Here is a 15,749-nt window from a genome sequence, read left to right as displayed (position 1 = left end):
AAACATAATATGCAACCAATGACTACATAAAAAGTATGCATCAACTTAAATATAGTATTTGCACATATGCACATGCATGTGTATAAAAGAAACAGAGAAAAATCACTAAAAAATATCTGTTCTGGTTATTTTTTAAAATTCAACTTTATCATGTTTTCTAAATTTCTATATATAATGAACGTGTATTACTTTCATAATGAAGTAAAAGACAACAAATATCATGTAAAGGCACACTACTCGCAGACCATCTAGTGCAGAGGCAAACATCCCTCAATACAGCTCTTTGAGTACTAACATATCACTGCATTATAGCAGAGCAAAATTATTGCCTATAAATCTGCATACATAATGACCTTGAATAATCAAGTTAAATCATGGATAGTATACTGCTAAACAAGTACAAGAATTTGTAAAAAGGTCTCTATCAAAACAGTACCAACTATCAACAAAATATTTCACCGGTAAATATTTAACTTCCTAACATCATGTCGCTCCCCTGCCCCTAAACTCTGAAAGGGTCCCCATAGTGTTGGGAGTAATTTGAACTATTTATTGCAGCGTGCAAACATTCCACAATCTGGTCCCATTCGAATGATCGCTCCCCACTCTCATCCCAAAGCTCAAAGGCTCTCATTCACAAGCCTTGTACTCTGGTTGGCCCACTCACTTTCTCTCAAAGAAACTTACGTACTTGACTGAGCTTTTGCTCACTCAGCCACCCTCGTTTTGATTCCCTATTCACTCCTACTCCTCCCCCAGCCGACTCCCCTCCTTCCAGGCACAGGTCGACCTCTCCAACCCATAAGTCATCTCTCTCCTATATCTTTCTATAGAGGTTATTATTTATAAAACACACCAAGCACTTAACTATATAGCCTAAATTTACATAAACATGGGCATTATCTCTTAAAATGCATTTTAATTTCTAAAGAGGCCTTAGGTGTATTTTTTATATAATTGCTTTTATTTAATGCTTTACAGCTTATAAAGCAACTTCACATTTATTATTCTCAATAAATATGTTGGTGACTTAAAAGAGAATGCTTCAGTAATGATGTGCAGAAAGCTCATTTGGAGAGCTCATCCTCTAAAGATCTGGGATTAAGATACTTTTTCCCACAACCCTCAAATATTAGCTTACGGTGGAGAAAAGTTCAACATTTCATAATTTAAAAAACCCACCTCATACTCAGTGCCCAGATTTTGGTTTCTAAATACCATTATTCAATAAAAGGAATCAGGGCTCTTTGGAGAAATGGCTCAATCTAGGGCTAGGGCAGGGAAAATACAAGATGAGCTTGAAGCTTCCTGTGGTACAAAAAGTAAGGAGATGCTCAAAAAAGGATGGGGCATGGTAAAGGCATGTAGGAGCCAATCTGAAAGAGCACCAAAGCCGGAATAATGTGAATAACAAAATAAATGACATAGTATTAGATTATGAGCCCATATGGATATAAACAATTGAATAAATAAATGGGGAGAAGAAACACTTCTTCCTTGTAGAAGAATTCCAAATAATATATGTATATATATTCTCCCTTCTAGGAGGTAGAGCTGAACCCCACCTCCCTTGAGTAAGGGCTGGACATACTTTGAGATGAGAAGGGCACTTCGCCTCTGTGGTCTTTTTTTCCAAGAACCTATTACTTTAATCATGAGAAAACATGAGACGAATCCAAACTAAGGGACGTTCTACAACATACCTCCGTATTCTTCAAAACTGTCAAGGTCATGAAAAACAAGGGGAAGATTGGGAAACCATCATGGACCACAAGACACCAAAGAGATTGGATCTTGGAACAGAAAAAGGACATTAATAGACAAATGAGTTAATGGTAACATACCAATGCTGGTTTCTTAGATTTGACAAGCGTGGCCACAGTAATGTAGGATTAGAAAATTAGGGGTAAATGGAAATTGGATGAGGGGACATGAGAACTCTCTTGGACTACCTTTACAATTTCTCGGTAGGTCTAAAAGTATTCCAAAATTAAGAGTTTATAAAAGAAAATTTTAGAAATCCAGATCAAATATATAGAAGCATCCTGTATTGAAATTAAAAGATTTGCCATAAGTTTTCAATACTATTAGCACGGAGTACATCTAACTTGCAGCCAATGTCGATTTCCTTTCCTTCCTCAGTAAAAGTATTCTATACTAGCAGGCAGTACCTCTAATCGCAACTGGCCATCTTCCCTAAGTCCTTTGGGTGAAAAGATCATTAGGAGACAAAAGTCTGAACGACTCAGTACAAACAATATAAGTTTATATGAATGTGAATGAAGGCATTTCAAAGTTTCAGAACCTAGTTCATTTTATCATATTTAAATCTCTATAGGAGTTTAAAAAAAAAAAAAACTTAAATAAAAATAGATCCAAGGCTTTTAGAAGACAAACCTCTGCCAATATCACATGTTCCACCAAGTAGAAGGGCTGGGTTTTTTTTTTTAAATCTGCATTTTAAAAAAGCACTTCAGCTGTTTGATAAACTGACATGTGCAAGTAACAGGAGATACTATTAAGATTTATTATGAGACACCTTATTAATTTGATATTTAACATTAAATATTTAAACCAAGACTGTCTTTGGTAAACAAGGATGTATGGTCACCCCGGCTATAGACCTCATTTTGAAAAACAACTGTTACACTGTTATAGAGAAAATATTGTAATGGCTTACTTCCTAGTAATTTTAATAAGAATTCAAAACAGAAGTCTCATTCTGAATTTTATAAGATAGTGATAGTGATAAAATGAGGAACCTATTTGGTCCATAAAAACCTAAGCCATTATTATTATCGTATACAGAAAAAGATGCTGTATACATAAAAAATGATTTTAACATAATTACTTCATACTGTAGATATGCCCATATGGATATAAATAAATGACAGATTTAAGTCTGTCTCTATATGTGCAGATTTTAAATCTGGAGCCATACTATGTGCAAAATTGGAGCTAATGAATGGCTGTTCAAAAACAAACCCCTCCCCCAAAAGATGTTAACTCAGTAAATAGCTTATCTAAAGAATACTTAAAATAGAAGCCATTTCATTTTTAGTTTAATATGGTAATCTACAATTAATAATGACAAGAAAAACTTCTGTTAATAAAACATCTATTTTCTTGGTCAAGTAGATAGATGTTTTATTAAATATACACATTGGAAGTGCCTAAGATGTTCCTGAAACTTTTACAACAGATAAAATTAGGCTAGCCTGAAAGATTTCAGAACGTAAAGTCACAGTAAACACAACCCCCTAGTGTTGATCTTCATTGCTATACACTCTAAAAAGTAGGTATCTCTGACCAAAACCAAACCAAATCCACAACCCCTACAAAAATGAAAATCTAGCACAAATTAATTCAGATTCAGTAGTGTCAATAATGTTGGTAAATTCTACCTTATTCATGCAACATGCATCTCGGGTTTAAATTATGATGAGACTAATTAGCTATACAGTATTTTTAAAATAAAAGCAAAAGTGTTATCTCAAATTTGAGTGTCATAAAAGACATCCATCCAATTAACTGACCTAAGTATTTTTTAGTATTTTTATATTAATAGCCAATTACTTCCCTCTTTCAACAACTTAGTATACTTATTCAACAGAGCGAGGTTTCTGAACAACCTTCTTCCTTTCATTTTCAGTAATATTCTATAGATCCAAAATAGAAAAACTACATACAGGAAAAACAATGAGAAATCAAAGATGTCTCTTGCTATCCTTAGAAGTACTGAGCTCTACACTCAAGAGACAATTCTAAGTTGAGACACAAAAAAAAAATGTGAAGAGGCAATATAAAACTAAAATGTAGAAGAAATTAGACTAGTTTCGTTTTAATATCTTCTTTAATAATACATTACAGCACACACCTGAGCCTCCAGTGTGTCAGTTAAACATGGGGATATAGATCCATATGAAAGAGAATGGAAACAATTTAATCTTAACCCCATTCTTTTTGGCAACTAATAGAAATACAGAATACAAATGGACCAATTCTCTCAGCGTCTTTTCTCAGCGTCTTTTCTCAAGTCTTTGCAGACACCATAACAAACTCTGCTGTGATCTGTTAAAGAATCTCCAAATAACAAGGATGTTTAAGAATTTTAATTTTCCCCTTATAGCAGATTCAACTGAAACACAATAAGAAGGGGATTGTACTAATAATCCTCACCTGGAGTATGAGAATTAATGTTTTATGCAAGATCAATGCAGCTATTTCCCCATCATTGAGATATAGAGTTAAATATGATGTTCAGCTGCTTATAAATAAGGGTTAAATACAAGAACAAAGCTTTTATTATGAGGGTAAAACAAATGAAAAAATTAAACCAAAACTTGTGAATGGTTTTTAAATGATTTGTTACTGAACATAAATATATATATATGCTCAAAGCACTTTAAAAAACCTTTAAATGTAATTTAGCCAGAACTTCTGTAATACCCACAAGCAATTAGGCAACTTCTAATGTTCTGGTAATCAACATACAAGGAAATAACATGTTAAATCTGAAATGTAGGAAATTAAATACATGAAAAAAAAATGACTATTTTAAAGTAAGAGTAAGAATAGGAGTTGCTAAGAAACTATCACCACTGAAGCTTTTCCTTGGAAACATTGTATTTTAAACTTACAGTGAAGACAAAGTGGGCAGAATATGCACAGCTACAAAGCATATGCAGTGATGAGTTATAGCAGAAAGAGGAAATGCATTTTGTAATCCACAGGATCAGATTTGTGGCTCTAAGCAATTACCAGTAAATATTTCAGTGTTCTTCCTATTAACTTTAAAATTTAAATTGAGTTAATAGCAGTTTCACTTGTAAAGTTAATAGCTGACAAAAGCAAATTAGAAGAACCCTAAAATTAGTCTCCTTTAACTGGGTAGAATTTACCTCATCCATCTGAATCAACCCACTTCCCCATCCTCAGAGCCAAGTGAATATGAATATTGGCCTATTTTAATACTTTTCTAGTTCAGGTGAAGTCATACTGTACAAAGTCTTTGATTTTAGGAACCAGCACAAAGCAAACTCCTAAAATCAACTATTCAAAAAGGAAAGCAGAGAGAAGGTTCTGGGAAATGACCCAGCCACAAATCATTCCAATCTTCTTGTTAATGCAAAATCCAAACTAGAATTCGTCAAATTGTTAATAACTTCCAAAATGCCTTCAAAATTATGAGTTTCAATTTCAAATTAAAGAACTTGAAGAATTTTCAAAGACTCCAGCATAATTTATAAAAGATAGATCTTTACCAGTTCACATACATTCTATTGTATTTTGTAATAAATGATAGGCTTACTAATTATTTCATTATGGCATACATTTCAGAACCTAATTTTTCAGAAGGGCTAACAATCCAACCGCTTTAGGAATTTATCACTTATCTACAGGGTATATTTGGCTGGCAGCCATAGCCAGGTCATGTGGCAAGTTGAAATATTCCAATCGCAAACACAGGAAACAATCAGGGAGGGGGAAAGACACATGATCGCAATATACTAAGGCAGCAGGTAAGTCATTCTTCACCTAGATCAGCAGCTGCCTATTAAATTGTGTACACAAATTTAATGAATGAGACTGCTCTGGTTTAACTAACTAACCTGCTACTGAGTTGAGAAAGGGAGATAAAAATTGCACTTGCAATTCTAACTGATGAATTCATTAGATTTTTATAAGGCAAATGATGTGGAAAATGAGAACAGAATTTCTAGAACCATTTATCCTGTGATGTTGTAAAATCAAAGTACTACTTTATTAAATGAGTTTTTTTTTACACAATATGAACATCAATATAATTACAATTGTAAAAAAATTTTTTATAACAAGGATGGACTGGTTTTCAGATTTCCAAATCAGAGTCAACTGTACATTTACACAGAATTGTCTTTGCATGAAGCCCAAAAGGGAACAGCATAAAAATGAGTGTTTCTGTAGCCCCTTTATTTTTGCTGATCAACAGTTTGTTAGAAAAGCAGCTGCAGGTTTGTTACCTAAGGTCTGAGACAGTAGAAGAGTCAAAGGTGTCATGAATTCACCTACAAAACATAAGAAAAATTTTCAGTGAATGTAAACATTGCACAAATGTAACTTATGTACATTTTAAATGTCTAAAAAAGAAAGCACAATATACCTAAGCTATCAAGTTAATCTGATCAATTTGCAAACAGAGTTTTATAAACAAAAGAACTTTAAGTAATTTACTTTAACAAGAAATAATTCTCACACATACACACGCCACCAGCATCATCAAAACCATTTGGTTGTGTGTGTGTGTGGGGGGGACCCAACCACACAGAAAATGTAAACTGATTTTCAAGCAACTGCAGGTTTATACAGTATACCTACGTTTTGCCCTATAGTTTAATCCAGTTAGAAGCATCATTTCTGGGAGCAAGATCCTCGACTCCTTTGTAATAGTTATTTTCTTTAGGTAGCTAAGTCTCTTCCATTTTTGGACGAGTTGGCTAGCATCTCCCTGCCCCATCCCAACATTTTTGGCTATAGTCGTAAGAACTTGGGTGTTTTAAAGGCTTTGGAAGGATACAGTCTGGGAAAATGGACTTCAAACCATTGCAAAGGTGCACAACTTAAAAAGGGGAAGCAATAGTCTCAGCTAAAAGGTAGAAATCAATTTCACAATTACAGAAGACAATTTTGCTTTTGTATACAACTCTAATATTAACAAAGAGAAAAACAGTCAATTACCTGTAAACAACTTTATGCCTGAACATCAGCCAATTCTGGAGGAAGCGGAGTCTTAGGATGCTTGCTCTCAAAGTGCTGCTTGAAGGTCTTAGGGTCTGGCATTTGTGTCTAATTTAAAAAATTGTATGAAAAGTTAAACCTTATTCATGAAATAAACATGTGTAAACTTTTCAAATCCTGAGCCTGCTTATGATAGACAATTACAAAACACTTTTAAATTCCTACAACTAGGGTTGGCATATGGAAAAGGATAATTAAGATATTCCTAAGATTCCCACTTTTCACATATGAAGGGGTGGATCACAGGGGATGAAGTATTCTGATTACTTGATTAACAGCAAATAGGTAGCATGAACTGAACTCTTATTATGTATGTTAAACATGTTACCTGAATTCTTACAGAACCTTCATAGTAATCTAAATTAGTTCCTATCTTCAAATTACGTAAGGAAACTAAACCCTAGAGCTTAATTTGCCCAAGATATATGCTTTAACCTAGTATTAGGTATTGCAGCTCTCAAATACACTACGCTGACTTCCCTAGGAAAGGATTTTCATTTATTCTCTAGCATGATTAGACAAAACATAAAAGTATTTTGTCGGTTTGAGTTTTTAAATATGTAAACTACTCTAGTACTTTTAGGTCAAAGTACTTCTTCATAGCTAATTTAGTGAATTTTACTTTACCCTGCTTCTCTCCAAACAAAATCTGAAGCTGCTCCATTTTATTCTTTTGCATGCATCAAAGCTCAATATGAGTAATAGATTCCCTCTCTCTTAATGAGAACTTTTACATAGTTAGGAACTTCTATTCTATTACTAATGACTTCAATGGATAATTAATCCAGGAATCATGTCTTATCAAGATCCCTTCCTATCCACAGCAATCCCACTCAGGTACAGGGCTTCAGAAAAAAAAAATGAACTGGACCAACCTATGTGTATTTTTCCTTTGGTATATCTACGCACTAACTTCAAGGGTGGTAAGCTTAAACAGGCAAGAAAGAGACTCTGGAACTCAAGGAAACTTTTCTGTGGCAGAGTGAGCCAGAGGGTGGGCTCTGGAGTTGGACTGCCTGGGTTCAGACCCCAGCCCTTCTAGGCACTCGTCGGGTGACCCTAAACAAGTTATTTAATCTCCACGACTCAATTTATTCTTCTGTAAAATGAACATAATAAAAGTACTTTATGTCATTGGGTTATTGTGCAGATTAATGGGCTCCTACATGTAAAACACCTGGAGCAGTGCCTGGCACATTGTAAGCACTCAACAGCAGCTATTATGACAAGTCTTCAAATCTAATAAAACATATTGACTCTAGTAAAACTCCTCAATGTGAATAAATTCTGTGCATGCATCCTAACTACGGATTTAGTGAAAGAAAAAAAAAAGCACCAATTATATAACCAGAGGCTTATTCACTACTATCTTACATAGCTCTAAACTAAGAATGTAGATCTGACTTCTTTACAAAGTTCAAAGTGTACTGTTTTCCCTTAAGAAGACATCTTTATTCTATTCTCCACGAGGAAAGGAATTTTGCTTTGTTCACTTCTTTTCTCCAACATCCAGAAAATCGTGCCTGGCCACAGGAGTTATTCAATAAAACATTTGTTGAATGGATGAATAAAGATGATTCGAGGAGATCATAAATAAAGATTTCTAAATATACATATATACTTCTAAAATAACCAGATCTCAATTCTCCTATTTCAAGTAAAACATTTATTTTGCCACGACTGCAAAAATTTAACCTATACAAACCGATCTCTAATGCAAGAATTGTTCATGGGAAACCCACATCCTTCAGTTTCCCTTACCCTACAAACAGTGCAGGTATATATTAAGGCAGCTTTGGCAGCAGCCTTTTGGTCATGTCCTTGTTTCTTCTTTTGTCCAGCTTGCTTTTTGGCATTTTTCTGCTGAGACTGAATCTTCTGCTGTCCACGAGCCATATCTAAAAACAGAAATTAAGGCATTAGTGTGATTTATGTCCTCTAATACAGAGAAATCTAGATATGATAACACCCTCAGAGTTGGACTTAAGTTTTATAGAAAGTTGTTAATTAAAATGTATGGGTTTTTAAATTCTCATGCACAATGCTACTAGAGGATAAACTGGGTACAACCACTGTGGAAGACTGTCCGTAGTTGTCTACTCTTACTCTATCACTAAACAATTCCACTCTTGGTACAGATCCAACAAAAATGCAAACGCATGTACACCAGAAGACAGTGCAAGAATGTTCAGAGCTGGTTTCTAAAACTGGATATAATCCAAATGCCTATTAATACTAAAAGGGTTATGTAACTTGTGGTATACTTATACAATGAAATACTATGCAGCATTTCAAAAACAACTATTGTTACAAGTAACAACATGGCTGTATCTCAAGAGTTAAAGAAGCCAGATAAAAAAGAACATATGTTGTATAAAGTTCAAAACAGGCAAAGCTAATCTGGGAGGTAGTGACTGGGAAAAGGGCATGAGGAGGATTTTGGAGGGACTGACTTACTATATCTTGATCTGGGTAATGATTATACAGGTGCGTACACTTGTACAAATTCACTGAGCTGTATACCTAAGATTTGTGAACTTTATGTAATCTTTAAAGTTTACCAAAATCATTTGTTTGGTCACTTTGCAAAAGCATTTTCCGCTTCCGGTATTCCTGCTGTGACTTGAGACTCTTACAACTTTAACAGAAATAAGAGCTGTCATCTAATGACTCCAAAGGAGATCATGTAAGAAATGGTAACCGTTCTCTTAAGTACTTGAGTTTCAAAAAACTACTGTGCTATTATTCTAAATCTTTCTTAAAAATTGGTCTTTGTAGGATTGCTGAACAAATTATGAAATAAGTTCCCAGGTGAGAATGAATCTTGTAAAAAGAGTAAGGGTACTTTTACAAAAATGAAAAATCCCACTTTTGATTACCAGTGGTCTGTAAATTTTAAACTTTTATATCACTGCAGGACATGAGCATACAATGGATCTACCTCAACTTCACCAGAAAAAAGTGTGCTGGCTTTTTTTTCTGACTGGAACCCTAACTAGTTAATGCAGTGATCTCCAACCTTTTTGGCACCCGGGACCACTGGATCCTATGAGAATCTAATGCCTGATGATCTGAGGTGGAGCTGAGGTGGTGATGCTAGTGCTGGGGAGCAGCTGCGAATACAGATGAAGCTTCATTAGCTCATCTGCCTGCTGATCACCTCTTGCTGTGCGGCCCAGTTCCTAATAGGCCACAGACCAGTACCGGTATGTTACCCAGGGGGTTGGGGACTCCTGAATTAATAGATGAGGTCAAAGCATTTCACAGAAAACACCTGAGCGTCGCCCAAAAATAAAAAAAGCTGAAAACATATACCAATTGGACAAGTTTCCTCTAGCATTAAACGCTGAACTGAAAGTCAAATGAAATATAGAGGATCAATGCTTTTCTAGGAAGCCAGTTGTATAGTTTTAAAAAAATTACAAAAATGTTTACTATGCTGGCCTAATATAAAAACTCCAGTACCATCAATGGTAAATATCATCAGGTGTATTAGTCCTTGAAGATTAAACTATTTTTTAAATCAAATTCCAAGTCAAATGGAATGATTTTTTTTTTTTTTTAAGTATATTTAAGTCCAAATGTTATGGCCAGCTTACAAACCTATTCCCATGGAAACAGATTTGAATACCTATGTATTATCTGGATGATAGTACTGCAGTCAGGTAGTCAATCTATGTATCCAAATGTTTTATAACATTAGTAATATCTGCGTCTCAGTATCGGTACCTCGTGTTAGAATACTTCAGTTCTCTTATGCATCTGAACTCTTCCATGAATGTATGCTACCTATGTATGTTAATACATTGATAGTGTGGGTAACCTCTTCATTGCTTTACATTGAAAACAAAAAAGCAAAAAAACAAATGGCAGGCCACGATTCCAGAAGTTTCTTTGATATCTAGAAGTTATTAGCTATTTTGATAACATTTTCATGAAGTAACCTGTACAAAGCAGTCATTAGATACTTATTATTTTAAACTTTTATATTTAGGATTTCTCCTGAAATATAACATTACACAACAGATCTAACACATTTTCCATTGTCATTTGAAAAACAGTAACAAAAAAGCCATAAAAGCTTTAATAAATTAAGACTATAGTTGCTTATCCTTATTTTGAAAACAGAAAACTTAATATCAGGTGAAGGACTCAGAATCAGTCTAAATTAGTGGGGTAGGCCCCTAACTTCGAACAACACACAACACTGATTTCCTTTCTGAAAGCAGAAATGCAAACGAACAAACCACCTGCTTCTGGACAGTTCAACTAAGGACTTGCTCTCAAGCCAATCGAATTTTCTACAAAATCATAAGCATAACCGCTCCTAGATTAACTGCGACAAACTGTGGGACAAGAAGTCATTAACAAATACCTAAGGTTGGTTTTTAATATAATTCATTAGTGTGTTTTTTTCGGAGGGGGCTTCAGAGAGGGTAGTAGTAGAAAAAATAACGAGTTCTTCCAAAACGAGGAGCTCTTTACAGGAGGTAACAAGTAAAGCCCCCAAAGATTCCCTTAAAACCAAAATGAGTTAAGATTTTGGATCCAGGAAGTAGGGTTATTCTTCATAACCATCTGAAACGAAGAGGCCTCGGCTGTAATTAACATCCTGAACCTTAGCTTTTAACTACATCCTTTTTGGGGAGAGGAGAAGATGAAAGCAGCAGAGTAAGGTCTACCTCACCCAACACTTCACTGACCCTAGCTGCAGCCTAGCCCACCTTCCTTCCTAAACCGGCCTCTCCCGCCTCGGTGAGCCCCCTCCTCTTCTTCCCTGTCACCAAGGGCCACACAGCCCCCACCTACCCGCCACTCCTCACGGACCCCGGCCCGAGACGTGCCTTATGAAGGCCCTGATGCCCGAAACCCGGCCCTTTCCTCAGCGGCGAGCCCCGGCCTCGAGAAACCGACCAGCTGCTGTCGCCGGGGTAAGGTTACCGCTCAGCTCCCGCGGCCGGCCTGCGACCCGGCCACCTGCAGGGCCTGGCAGGCGCCCGAGCTTCCCCTCCCTCCCGCGGCCCGCGCCGCGACAGGACTGGCCCGGCTGCCCCGGGAGGCGGGGTGGGCCGGGGACCCCTCGCGACCCGTGGTGACCCCCACGGTCCCCGCCGACCCCGCCGCCGAGCGCCCACCCCGGTTCCCGGGCGTCCTGCGGCGTCAGCGCCGCCCCCTCAGCCGCTCACCCGGGCCGGGACAGTCTTGCGTCGGAGAGACCGCGCAGCTTGAAGGGGCCGGGGGAGGTGGCCGGAGGGAGAGGAAGGGGGAGCGCGCCCAGCACCGCTTCGGCCTCCACCACCCGCCAAGGAGGGGAAAGAGGAGAGCCGGGAGCACAACAGCCCGCGCCTCACACCCGCCGCCGCGCGCGCCCGCCGCCGCCTGAGCTTTGGGGAAGGCCACCAAGCCTCGTGCCCGCGCACGCCGCGCAGCTCTCCCAATCGCCCCAGTCAGGGCCCGCCCGCTCCTCTCAGCCCCCGCCCACTCGCCTTCCTGCTGCGGCCTCCTCCCCGCCCCCGCCCCGCTCGCCAGCCTGGGCCCTTTCCGGTCGCGCCGGCCAATGGCAGCGCAGCCTTGTTACGTAAGCGCGAGGGGGCGGGCCTGGCCGCGACGGCGCACCGTACGGGACGGAAGCGGCCGGAGACGTCGCCGTCTGTCCCGCCGCCCCTCCTCTCCCGCGTGCTTTAGCTGGGCGGTTTCAGCGAGCCCTAGGAGCCGCGTGATCTCGGTCCTGCCGGGCCACAGCCTGCGGCGTGTTTCACAAGTCGCTCACTCGGGCGGCAGCCGGACCTCGGCCCCCGCGTCCCTTCTCACGCTCCTCCCTTCTTCGCGTTGTCCTGTGCACCGGCCCGGGGAGGGGCCCTTAGAGGATCACTGGGGCGGTGAGGGTCACCGACTCGGGAGCCCGCCACCCGTGCGCAGCGCCACCCCCACCCGCCGTGAGGCCAGCGGACGGGGTGGCCTTTAACAGGGCCGCGCAGCCTTTGTTCTCTCACCAGCCGCGCTTTACCTCGTTTCCACGGAAACCCGGGTTACTTTACCAGTCGGGGTTTTAGTGAGTGCAAGATAAAGCCTCACTGCCTCGCTGAAAATTGCTGGCTAGGCCTTCCTGACCGGTTTAGGCTGACTACTAACAATGTACTGAGTTGCTACCATTGGAATGGTTAAGTCGATTTTTTGTGTCTTGATTTACAGGCCATGACATTTAACTCCCAATATCTGCCAAGAGCGATGGTGATTGCAGTGACTTATCTGGAAATGTTTGAAACACTGGCTTTAGTCTGCATCCCCCGTACCCTCTACACACACAATAATTTCTAGGCAGATCTAACAGCAACAATAAAAAAAAAGTAAGCTTTTGCATTTGACCATCTCAGCTTGCACACAGCATCTACTCAAGTTTACCTGTCAATGTCCAGACGTGAGTTGAATATAAATACAACTCCAGCTACCTGGACTGGGATATAGATACTACAGAATTGTTTAAAACAGCCAGGAAGTCGTTAGCTGCTTATTTGGGTGGCATGCAGTGATTTAGTTGTGCAGTCCTGCATTTTCAGCGTTATTTCAGCTCCTCGCACCTTCACTTTATACGCACCTTCACTTTATACACCCCTCCTCCCATATTGAAGTTTTAAATTGCATGTTTACATTTTATTAATATCTTTCCAGGACTCAAATGTAAGCTCATTTTCATCACTATTTACCCCAGTACCTACCTATCAGTGTTCAAACATAGTAGGCATTAAATAAGTGGATATTGAACAAACGAACTGGATATGTCTAAAGAAAGCAGGACTTATTTACATATGAAACTATAGCTTAATCATTAATAGCATAACCATAATAATTGTATTAACCTGGCTAGTGGGTGGACGTGATACTTTGAGGACCTGTGTTTGTTTAGCCATGAGAGTGGACAGTGGCAGAGAAATCTGGCCAGCAGAAATGAGTCTTTTTCACCAGAGGTGATTTCTCTTGTGAAATAGAATTAATGTGTCACTTGTTACCAAGGCCTAAATGAAATATCCATTAAAGCCAGTGGTTCTTAAACTTTTTAGTTACACCACCTTTGAAAATTTGTTAAAAACTGTAGACTTTGCCCCAGAAAGTTCATATACATATCAGCATATCACCATTGGTAGAGTTTCTCAACCTTGGCACTATTGACACTTCGGGCTAGACAGTTCTTTGCTATGGAGGACTGTCCTGGGAACTATAGGATGTTTAGCAAAATTCCTTATCCTCATCTCCAGTTTTGAGAACTAAAGATGTTTCCAGACATTGACAAATGTCCTTTGGGGGTCAAAATCCTCATTTGTTGAGAACTACTACCCAAAGGATATGGTAGTATGGTAATTTTATAAGACGGTTAGGGCATTTGAAATAAAAGGGAATAAAAATGAAAAAGAAATAGATAAGATTGAACATCTGTGAAGTGGCAAACAGTAAATGAAAGGCAGATGAATTAGTGTTACTACCAGCTGGTGTCCTACTTATGTTATAGAAATGTGACAGCAAGTGGGATATGAACTCCTTAGAAGGATTTTTATATGAATTTCTGGTTTTAATTATGAATGCTACAATACTTCTACTGACTGTTTTTCCTCTTCTGCCTTTAGACCAGCGGTCCCCAACCTTTCTGGCACCTAGGACCCGTGCTCCTATGAGAATTTAATGCCTGATAATCTAAGGTGAAGCTGAGCCGGAGATGCTACCGCTGGGGAGCAGCTGCAAACACAGATGAAACTTGGCTTGCTTACCGGCTTGCCGCTCACCTCCTGTGCTGTGTGCAGTCTAGTTGCTAACAGGCTACAGACCAGTACCAGTCTGCAGCCCGGGGATTGGGGACCCCTGCTTTAGGCTAATATGCAATAAGCATGTACCTGTTTTCTATCCATAATCATAATCAGATTAAAGTGCTTCTTTGAAGATTTCAGAGGCTTCCTTATTTGTATTCATGTCGGTTTTCAGGGGTGAAAGAGCTGGTGGTTAATATGTTACTTCTCAAACATAGATTATTCTGAATCACTTTCCCCAATTTATCTGTGGCATGTAGGTTAATACCTAAATGTAGTAAAGCTCTCAGCTCCAGGGTTCACTAGAGCATAAAAGAGACGAGGTCCTGGCCCCATAGGTCCTTCCATCCAGTAACAAATAATAACAGCAGTGACAACTGTGAACAAAAAAAAAGGGGTTTTGTAATGAAATTGACAAGTCCAGTGACAGAAAGTAACTTTACAGGGTGATCTGATCATAAATTCCTAAGTGGGCAGGTCATGATGGGTAGTCAGTCACCCGCAGGCATATAAGTTTTTTAGGAAAATGTTTATTTTTGCCTAAAGCCAGCCTTGTCCATTGTTCTTGTGCATCTAGGTTAACACACCTTTGAAATGCAAGAGTAATCCTTTTTCCGACCCTTGGGAGGCTTAACCACCCTCAAGGGAACACAAAATCTTGTTAACTATCCTGTAATCCAATCCCTACCATGCTTTCACCTTCAAATGATTTTTCTTACATTCCCTCCTTAATTTCAAATGCATAAAAGAAACTGCTAACTGTCATTCTCCAGAGCATTTGAGATCTTGCTCTCTGGCAGTTGTCATCACTTTTGGCTCAAATTAACTCATAAAAATTCTCTATAGGTTTGGACGTTTCTTACGTCGACACAATAAACTCAAAACAAAAATGTTTCTTTTTGCTGGCTCTTCTTTCTCTACTCAACTTCTATTTGTTGTCGATGATAGAACGTTCAACCCGTAAAGAATTTTTATAAAAGTTTATTTGAGCCAAACTCACAACATATGCTGGAGAGCAAGATTGCAAATGCTCTTGAAAATAATAATTTTACAGTTTCTTTTATGCATTTGAAATTAAGAAGGGAACTTAAAGAAGATTACATTAAGTTGGGGGAAAAGCAAAGCAGGGATTGGATTATGACATATTTAAGATTATGTGCTTTTTTGCTGTTGGTT

The 15,749-nt window shown here is 38.8% G+C and overlaps 1 protein-coding gene and 1 long non-coding RNA gene across 3 annotated transcripts; one reads left to right on the top strand and one right to left on the bottom strand.

The window, feature by feature from the left end:
• Positions 1 to 3,834: 3,834 nt before the first annotated feature.
• ZNF706 (zinc finger protein 706) lies at positions 3,835 to 12,207 on the bottom strand. Of its 2 annotated transcripts, none has more exons than XM_039853586.1 (4): positions 11,964 to 12,207; positions 8,539 to 8,675; positions 6,718 to 6,825; positions 3,835 to 6,047 (listed from the first exon to the last, which is right to left on the bottom strand). In XM_039853586.1, exons 2-3 carry the CDS (start codon positions 8,671 to 8,673, stop codon positions 6,730 to 6,732), a joined length of 231 nt encoding a protein of 76 aa, XP_039709520.1. In that variant the 5' UTR covers positions 8,674 to 8,675; positions 11,964 to 12,207; the 3' UTR covers positions 3,835 to 6,047; positions 6,718 to 6,729. The 2 variants fall into 2 exon arrangements, with proteins under 2 accessions (XP_039709520.1, XP_039709519.1); XM_039853585.1 differs by lacking the exon at positions 11,964 to 12,207 and adding an exon at positions 11,587 to 11,724.
• On the top strand, positions 11,205 to 14,711 carry LOC120595468 (uncharacterized). The gene is made up of 2 exons (XR_005650843.1): positions 11,205 to 11,708; positions 14,397 to 14,711. It is a non-coding gene; the product is annotated as an uncharacterized LOC120595468 (long non-coding RNA).
• Positions 14,712 to 15,749: the final 1,038 nt, after the last annotated feature.

Source organism: Pteropus medius, unplaced genomic scaffold (assembly GCF_902729225.1).
Source record: "Pteropus medius unplaced genomic scaffold, Ma_sr-lr_union100, whole genome shotgun sequence".
Taxonomy (NCBI): Eukaryota; Metazoa; Chordata; class Mammalia; order Chiroptera; family Pteropodidae; genus Pteropus; species Pteropus medius.
The sequence above is the reverse complement of the archived record's forward strand: the minus strand, read 5'-3'. Positions and strand labels throughout refer to the sequence as shown.